Here is a 9,089-nt window from a genome sequence, read left to right as displayed (position 1 = left end):
TGAAGTATTTTATTACACTTTCACTACAATAAATTACACAGCATTAAACTTTGCCATGCCATTTTTTTACCCTGTTTATGCTGCATTACACCTACAAAATATTTAGTTATGGTTGAAATTATGACATGCTTCATTAAATATTCAGTTTTAAATTTTTTTGTGCATAGAATGGAACAGTAGCTGGACTTTGAAGTACATATGATTCTTCTGCATATTTTGGGGTCTGTGTGGATGACTATGGGTGAAAACACATCTTTCCTGTGAGTTGGCACATTATTTGAAATCATGTTTAATTATAAAGTTTCATTAAAAACCTTTTGCTTAAAATTTTAGAGGCTTAATAAGATTTCCATTAATTTAAACATATCACTATTCCCACAACGGCCCAAATGCTTTCTTTTTCCTCTTTCATCCATGGTTAAATATGTAAATAAAATGTCTAAAGTCATTCTTCAAAGAAGACAAAAGAAAAAAGAGCTGAGGGAAAAGACAGCCATAAAATTCCTCCCAATTCTCCATAACATTTGCCAGAGGGGGGCCAACTCCTAGCCAGGGCCTAGCAGCAGGGGTGCCTGGCTGCTCCATAGAATCACACATCTCAAATCCCACACACAGGAGGAAAAAAAATAAAATAAAATATCTTTTCAGCTGGAGCCATCAAAAGGCTCTTTTCATTTATTAGTTACAGAGTTATCTTCCAGTTGCTGATTTCTCAGAGCCCTCATTTTTCTATAATAATGTTCTGTTTGTTAGTTTCTCTGACTCAGGCTGGTTGAATGGGGGCTGTTTCTGGATAGCTTTCTTTTTTAAAAAAATATAAAAACAGAAATAAATGATCTGAAGAGGGTTGTATTGGCTAACATAATAGCTAGAAAAAAACAAGCTGATTTAAAGTAGCACATAAAACATCAATTAAGAGACATAACTCCTACAAAGGATGACTTTTTTTCTTTTTTACATTTCACATTTATATTTTCTTTTAGCCTCCAAGAAAAATAAGAAAAGAAGTGGCTGTTATCAAGAGCTGTACAAAATAAGGAAACAAACTTTTGTTTTAATTTCTTTTTTCTGTATTATTTCTATATGGATTTTGATATACAATAAAGTACTTTGTAAAACAAAAACCCATCCCCGCAAAAAACCCTAATCAAGCTCAACAAAAAAACTGTATCAGAAATGTTCATCTCAAGTGTCATTTCAATTTCACTTTAGAAAAGGTAGCTTGTCCCTTATGAATGCTTTCCCCTTCACTTCCCCACCACCCCCAACCGAGCTCTCTAGAAGAGGATCTAGGGTGCATACAAATACTAAGAAAACAGCTTAGATTAATGAAGAATGGAAATGCTCCACCACACACACACACACACACACACACAGAAACAGCAATGTAACTAAATAAATAAGGCCTTTTTGTTTGTTTGCTGGTAAGACTGCCTGCCTTCATAACAGTTCCCAAATAAATCTAGAAGTGACCAAGGGAAGGATCAACTGATAAGATACAATAGTTTATCAGTCTGATCTCTTTCAGAGAGAGATTCCTGGATCCACTGGAAAGCCGTTAAACAAAAGTATCCACCAATTTAAAACTTTTTTTTTAATTAAGGACCTTTTATTTCTAGACAATCATTGTCAGCATCTTCGGGGTTTCAGAAGCAAACATTAACCCTGGTTTGTTGCCCTTTCTTGGATCCATTACACCCTTATCACAATCGAGGAAGCCAACAGTTTCCTTTCTAGAGGCGGGTGAGGTATTAACTCTGACCCTGCGGGGTTTGATAGTTTCCAGGAGAATCAGTGTTCATTTCGATAAGAAGCAGGCCCTAATGGAGAAAAACCCTGGGTATGTGTGGGTGTGAATGAAGAGAGAGATTTTTCTTTCTTCATTAATATGTTGGTCTAAAATTGAAGTCAAAACAAAAAGTTAAGCTCACCTTTTAGGATTTGATCATAGTGGTCCCTTCTGGGCTTAAACAAAATCTACTAATTATACCGTCTTATTCCATCTGTGTCGAGATCAGTTAGTGCAGGGGAGAGAGGCAAGGATGAGGAGTATTATATGTATAAACAACTAAGCATTTTATTTTTGGTGCCTGTTGTTTTTTTACTTCTCATTTCATTGACATTATACTTTTGAGAGGATAGTCTATAAGAGCCCAATCCTGCAGTTCTTACCCAAGGAAATCCATTCAGATCAATGGGAGTTTTGCTGGCATAAGCTCTCCAACTACTATTAGTAGAAAATAATCAAAATGATCCTAGCAGTTTTACTTTGAAAATAAAAGCAAACCAGTAACTAAAAAAGCCAACTCATTTTAAAATTATCTGTCCTGCCACCCTTTCCTCTCCAAAATCTCAAAGAGTCTTGTCAGTATGGATTAAAATCACTTTCCTAAAGGTCTCTCTCTAGTCTTCTCTGATTTTCCTATTTGGGGGAATCTGCTAGTTTCACTTGATGTGCATTCAGATATGTGAGTTTAAAACAGAGAGAGAGAGAGAGAGAATTATCCTCTATATGTCAGATGTGCTGACTCCGGTGTTCACTTTTTCGAATTCGACACAATCAAAGCAGAAATTTTGTAAGCAGATGAGATTCTACTGCAATGTAACCGGCTTTTATGACCCTGCCAGCCAAGAGTTTATGGCACTTGCCATAAAATGCATCCTCCCTCCCTACATCCTCCCTTCTAAAGCATTCCCCCACCGCTCCTACCCCCTTCCCAAGAAGGAAAGTCAAGGGAGGCACCATCTCCAACCCCCTGTCTAGGAGACAAGGAGTCTGAAGCATCCTTAAAACTCAGCTTCCCCAGGCTTCCTTCCTACCTGAATTAGGACGGCGGGTTAGGTGGTACGGATCTAAAGAGAGAGAAAAGATCTTGTTAAACTTTCAAGGGGGGGGGGGGGAGGAGAGGGGAGCCGGGGGAAGAAAAAAGACAGAGAGTGAGAAACAAATGAGGCTTTTTTTTTTTATCTGTGGTGATCAAGGAAAACCTGTAGGGGTCCTTAAGGAGGTTTCAAGGCGTTCCGAGTGATTGGAAAGTAATCACCGTGTCAGCTTCACCTTTCTCATGCAAAGTGGGTGTCGTATGCAAGGCGGATCCTGCACAGAGATTTTTTTTTTTTTTAAATCCTGGGACACAACCACCCCCTAAAAACCAGCTGCAACAGCCCCAGGACTTGCTGCTACTGCGGGAAGAGAGGAGAGACGAGAACCAGCCCTGCCTTGCAAAGCGCTAAAGAACCAACCCGTTGCAAAAACAGAAGGGGGAGGGTGTCAGCCCCTCTCCGATGGCTTAGATATTTTCTCCTCCTTTATCTTTGCAGTTGGATAAGCCACCCCCACCGGGGAGGAAAGTGTGGGGAAACGGTGGCCCGTCCTGGGGAGCAGGAGACACCGCTGCACCGACCAAAAGCCGCATGGGACACGTGGAAGTTGAAGCGGTGACCGCTTGGATCTAACAAGCCGGCCAAAAGCTCGCGTTCTGCCTGTGCCCGGAGAGAGGGGGCGCGGGGCGGGGAGGAAGCTCTCAGAAGTGGAAGCCTTGGGGGGGGGAGGGAGAAAGTTTCTGGGACCCCCGCAGTAAGTTTTGTGCCTCTATGGCTGGGGGTGGCTCCCGCACGGCTGGCTGTTTGCAAACTGCCACCCCACCCCCGCTTCTCACCTCCCCCGAGTCCCCTCTCTCCCGGCGCCACCGGGGCTGGAAAATGACTAGCCTGGACTTTTGCTGAGACCGGCGCGCCGCAGCGGGCTCATGGCTAGGGGCTGCGCTGACCTGGCTCGCGCCGCCTGGGTCTGTCCCACGCTCTGAGCGTCCCTGGCGGAAGTTGGGGGGCGATGCTCTCCGGCGAGGGAGGCGTGGGGCGGCGGGACTGACCCCCCCCCCCCGGCCTGGTTCGCCTGCGGAAAGGACCCGCGCTCCGGCTGCACGCGGGGCTGAGCGTTGTGTTGTGGCTGCAAACATGGGGCCGGCGAGGAGGAACGTCATGCAAACTCTCTGGCTGTTCTCGCGTCTGGTTTGCTTTTGCACTGGGATAAGCTCCATAGACATTGACCGCCCGGGCGACGGGAGATGCCAGCCCATAGAAATCCCCATGTGCAAGGATATAGGGTACAACATGACTAGGATGCCTAACCTGATGGGACATGAGAACCAAAGGGAAGCTGCCATTCAGCTGCATGAGTTTGCGCCCTTGGTGGAGTATGGCTGTCACAGCCACTTGAAATTCTTCCTCTGCTCTCTCTATGCCCCTATGTGCACAGAGCAGGTCTCCACGCCAATCCCAGCCTGTAGGGTTATGTGTGAGCAGGCCAGGCTGAAATGCTCTCCCATCATGGAACAATTTAATTTCAAGTGGCCGGACTCCTTAGACTGCAGCAAATTGCCCAACAAGAATGACCCCAATTACCTATGCATGGAAGCCCCTAACAACGGATCGGATGAGCCACCCAGAGGCTCCAGCATGTTGCCACCCATGTTCAGGCCACAGCGGCCGAGCAATGGTCATGATTTGCAGCAGCACAAGGACAGCCTCGGTAGAGCCACCTGTGAAAATCCTGGCAAGTTCCACCATGTGGAAAAGAGTGCTTCCTGTGCCCCACTCTGCACACCCGGGGTTGATGTTTACTGGAGCAAGGATGACAAACAGTTTGCTGTCATCTGGATTGCCGTCTGGTCCGTCTTGTGTTTCTTTTCCAGTGCTTTCACCGTACTCACTTTTCTGATAGATCCCCAGCGCTTCAAATACCCTGAAAGGCCCATCATCTTCCTGTCTATGTGCTATTGTGTCTATTCTGTGGGGTACATTATTCGCCTCTTTTCAGGCGCTGAGAGCATCGCCTGTGACAGAGACAGTGGTCAACTTTATGTTATCCAGGAGGGGCTGGAAAGCACTGGATGCACCATTGTGTTCCTGGTCCTATATTATTTTGGTATGGCAAGCTCATTGTGGTGGGTAATTTTGACTTTAACTTGGTTTCTGGCTGCTGGGAAGAAATGGGGTCACGAAGCAATTGAAGCAAACAGCAGCTACTTTCATTTGGCAGCATGGGCCATTCCAGCTGTGAAGACCATAATGATATTAGTTATGAGAAGGGTAGCTGGAGATGAACTGACAGGATTGTGCTATGTTGGAAGCATGGATGTAAATGCCTTGACTGGGTTTGTACTCATTCCTTTAGCTTGTTATCTAATCATAGGCACTTCTTTTATTCTGTCTGGTTTTGTGGCCCTCTTCCATATCAGGAGGGTGATGAAAACAGGTGGAGAAAACACAGACAAGTTGGAGAAACTTATGGTCAGGATTGGTGTCTTCTCAGTCTTATATACAGTGCCTGCTACATGTGTAATAGCTTGCTACTTTTATGAAAGACTTAACATGGATTATTGGAAAATTGTGGCAATGCAATATAAATGCAAGATGAACAATCAAACTAAACATTTGGACTGCATGATGAATAATTCCATTCCTGCAGTAGAAATTTTCATGGTGAAAATTTTTATGTTGTTGGTTGTGGGCATTACTAGTGGTATGTGGATCTGGACTTCCAAGACTCTTCAATCCTGGCAAAATGTTTGCAGTCAGAGATTAAAGAGGAGAAGTAGGAGAAAACCTGCAAGTGTTATTACAAACAGTGGAATCTACAAAAAAACTCAACATCCACAGAAAACTCACCATGCAAAATATGAATCAGCATTACAGCCACCTACTTGTGTATGAACAGGATGTATAGAAAACTGTATCTCAGTTTGTAGAGACTTATAAATGCTCACTGTAGCAATCAGAAATAAAAATTTTAAAAGATGCTTTTTGTCAGAGAACGGTATAGCAAATCAAGGCAAAAATGTATGACACTGAAATTCAGGACCTGTTGATAAACTGAAGGTAAATGTACTTAGGAAAATGTTTTCAGTGAAAGGAATATTGTCAATTAAAGCTGCCTCTTCTGTTACTAATTTGTAGTAAGATATTTCATCCAGCCCTCTGATTAAAAAAAACTATGTGTAACCTTTATCTGTAGCTGAGCTGGAGTTCCTACAGGTTTCTAAGTAACAAGATATAATCAAGTTTTATGGAGCTATGATTTTTTTTTTAAGAGCCTGACTGAAAATTGTGTCTTTTTGGGGACACTTAATTCCATAGAGGCCTAAGTGAAAGCAACTTCTGTGCTAACTTAAGAAAAGAGAAATCCTTTACAAACGCTTCTTCAGCCTAGGGGGTTTGAAGTATCTAAAAACAGGTTCAATCTATAATGCTCACCAATATTCTTTCACTAAAAGAGAAACTTCCTGCATGAGACACAAACTTTGTGAATAAGAATAATGTGCAATACATTTTTTTCTTACCAGGACATGAAAAGAGAAACAAGTATTTTGCTGTACATAAAGACAACAAAAGAAATCTCTTAACAAAAGAACTAAGAGGTCTAGTCCTCAGAAACCCTTTAGTGTTACATTTTGTGGCTTTTTAATGGAAATCAAGCCAATGTTATACATGTTTGGACTGATTTGTGAAAAAAAAAAAGTGTGTGTGTGGGGGGGTCAATTCAAAGAGGCCCAAAGGGCTTATTGACTCTTTCTATTGTTAAACAAATTCTCACCATGAATAGATCAAGAAGCACTAGATTCTGCAAAGGCAAGCTTTGTATTGAGTGATGCTCTTTACTTGTGTTGGAAGGGCACAATTATTTGTTGTATAGATTTGTAATATACAGTTATTTTTCATGCTCCACTATTTTATAAAAAATAAAATATGTACTTTAGTTTGATAATTTTGTCTGCTCTAAACTTTCCATCATGTGCTTTGTGGTTAATAAATTTTTTTTTCAATGATTTACTAAAGGCACATTTTGAATATAGCACAGTGTTTAATATGTTATACTTGACATATAAGGACTGCAAGAATAATCGGATTGCCCCTTAATGTGCAAAAGAAGGAATTGCAAGTTGGAAAAAAATAAAGAGTTTTAAGTTGCGTCTTTCTGTGAATCTTTGCAACTGAGAGAACTGAATGGGAAGAAGCTTTAAAATAGATATCCAGTGATTTAGTATAATACCATGTTTACTAAGCACAGAGATTACAACAATGATCCTTGGTTAAAACCCTTTTAAAATCTCTAGAGGGCACATTCAGCGTGTTAAAGAGAGCTGAATTACTTCAGCACTATTTTATATAATGCAACCTGTACATTACAAAGATTCTTTCCTGGTGATAGTACTGAAAGGTGGTGTATTCATAACCATAAAGAGACTGGGAAAAGATCAGTAGGGGAAAACAGTTCATGAACAATAAATACAGATCATACATAGTACTGTACTTCGGTGTAAACTGTGATGAAGTTACAATTATAAATGCAAATACCAAAAGTATACAGTGGAGTTTGTGTGAATGTTAAGCCTTTTGTGGAGTTAACCATCAGGCTACTAGGTGGTGTGATATTAATTCAATTCACCTTCTTGTTGACACGCTCCTGAGAGCTCTCCTATAAGGGCATGCATGTTATAAAGAAGGACCCTGGTAGAGCTGGGATCCCCACAACAGTTGCCCCATAATGGCTAATAGCTTTATAACAAAACTGTATAGGCTGCAGATACATTTTTCTAATTTTTGTTGTCATCTGTATAAAATGTTCCCAGCAAGGACTAGAAACTTGAGTTACAAAAATCATGGGTTGATTATTAAATGTCTTAATACCTAAAATGCACACAAAGCAGCTTGCAATATAGAATCTCCCCAACTTTGTCAGTAAATATCTTATTCCCCCACTTTGTGTCTATGTGCCACTGTTTGGAATGAAGCTTTGTAGATGTCTTGTAGAAGTTAATCCTGTCAGAGCACACCCTGGTGGAGCCAAACTAGGACATTGCTCTAAACACATTCTGTTCTGAAACTACTGAATTAATGCCTTCAGATCTGTGTACATTCTAGTTCCGAACAGTTATGTTAGATCCTAAGGAGGACAAGCTTCCCTAAATAGGAAACTTCATAATGCCAATTAACACAGAAAGCCCACAAATACTAAGCATTGTGTAGATCACCTTTCCAATACTGGGTCTACATTATAAAAAATACTATGTCCTCTTTGGGATAAAGATTAGGAGTGGTTTTATAAGTGATAGACATGTATTTAGAGAATGTTTTTAGACTGCAATCTAAAGTACGTGAGCAGCCAAGATCAACATCACACTTACGGGTTTATGCACTATATGGCAAAGTCCACTGAGGGGTAACACTTAAGAAATAAATTGCTGTGAGTTTCTTTTCATGGTAAACTATAATTGTGGAACAGTAAACAGAATGACCTGCCTTAAAAATGGCAGGTTTCAGAGTAACAGCCGTGTTAGTCTGTATTCGCAAAAAGAAAAGGAGTACTTGTGGCACCTTAGAGACTAACCAATTTATTAGAGCATAAGCTTTCGTGAGCTACAGCTCACTTAATCAGATGCATATCGTGGAAACTGCTGCAGTTTCCACGATATGCATCTGATGAAGTGAGCTGATGAAGTGAGCTGTAGCTCACGAAAGCTTATGCTCTAATAAATTGGTTAGTCTCTAAGGTGCCACAAGTACTCCTTTTCTTTTTGCCTTAAAAATGAAGGAAGCAGTGATGGAATTAATAGATTCCAAGGCAGAAAGGACCATTTTGATACCTAGTCTGACCTCCTGCATAACTCAGGTTGTAGAACGTCCCCAAAATAATTCATAGAGCATACCTTTAAAAAAAAACACCCAATCTTGATTTTAAATTGTCAGTGATGGAGAATCCACCACAACTCTTAGTAAATGGTTCCAGTGGTTAATTACTCTCACTGTTAAAAATGTACACCTTATTTTCATTCAACTGCAAAAAAGAGTTTAATCAATTATCTTCAGTGTGGGCCCTTTAGTATTAACAGAGCAGGGACTACAAGTTGTTTTTATAAAGACACCATATATGAGTATTAGCTAAATATGTCAATTGTACATTTGCTAACATTAGAGCAAGGAATCTGGGTATTAACCCCAAGCTTTACTGTTATTAAGTGCTGGGTTTTTTGTTTTTCTTTTAATCTCTGGTATGGGTAAGCGAGCTGGATGTCTCAAGTATATTGATG

The 9,089-nt window shown here is 40.9% G+C and overlaps 1 protein-coding gene across 1 annotated transcript; it reads left to right on the top strand.

Annotated features, from left to right (window-relative positions):
* The first annotated feature begins 3,560 nt into the window (after positions 1-3,560).
* Positions 3,561-6,963, top strand: FZD10 (frizzled class receptor 10). Its single transcript, XM_073312914.1, has one exon. The coding sequence runs from the start codon at positions 3,958-3,960 to the stop codon at positions 5,713-5,715; it is 1,758 nt and encodes a 585-aa protein (XP_073169015.1). The 5' UTR covers positions 3,561-3,957; the 3' UTR covers positions 5,716-6,963.
* Positions 6,964-9,089: the final 2,126 nt, after the last annotated feature.

The sequence above is a fragment of the Lepidochelys kempii genome, chromosome 15, assembly GCF_965140265.1.
Source record: "Lepidochelys kempii isolate rLepKem1 chromosome 15, rLepKem1.hap2, whole genome shotgun sequence".
Lineage (NCBI taxonomy): Eukaryota > Metazoa > Chordata > Testudines > Cheloniidae > Lepidochelys > Lepidochelys kempii.
Note: the sequence above shows the minus strand (reverse complement) of the source record. Positions and strands in the feature narration are given on the sequence as shown.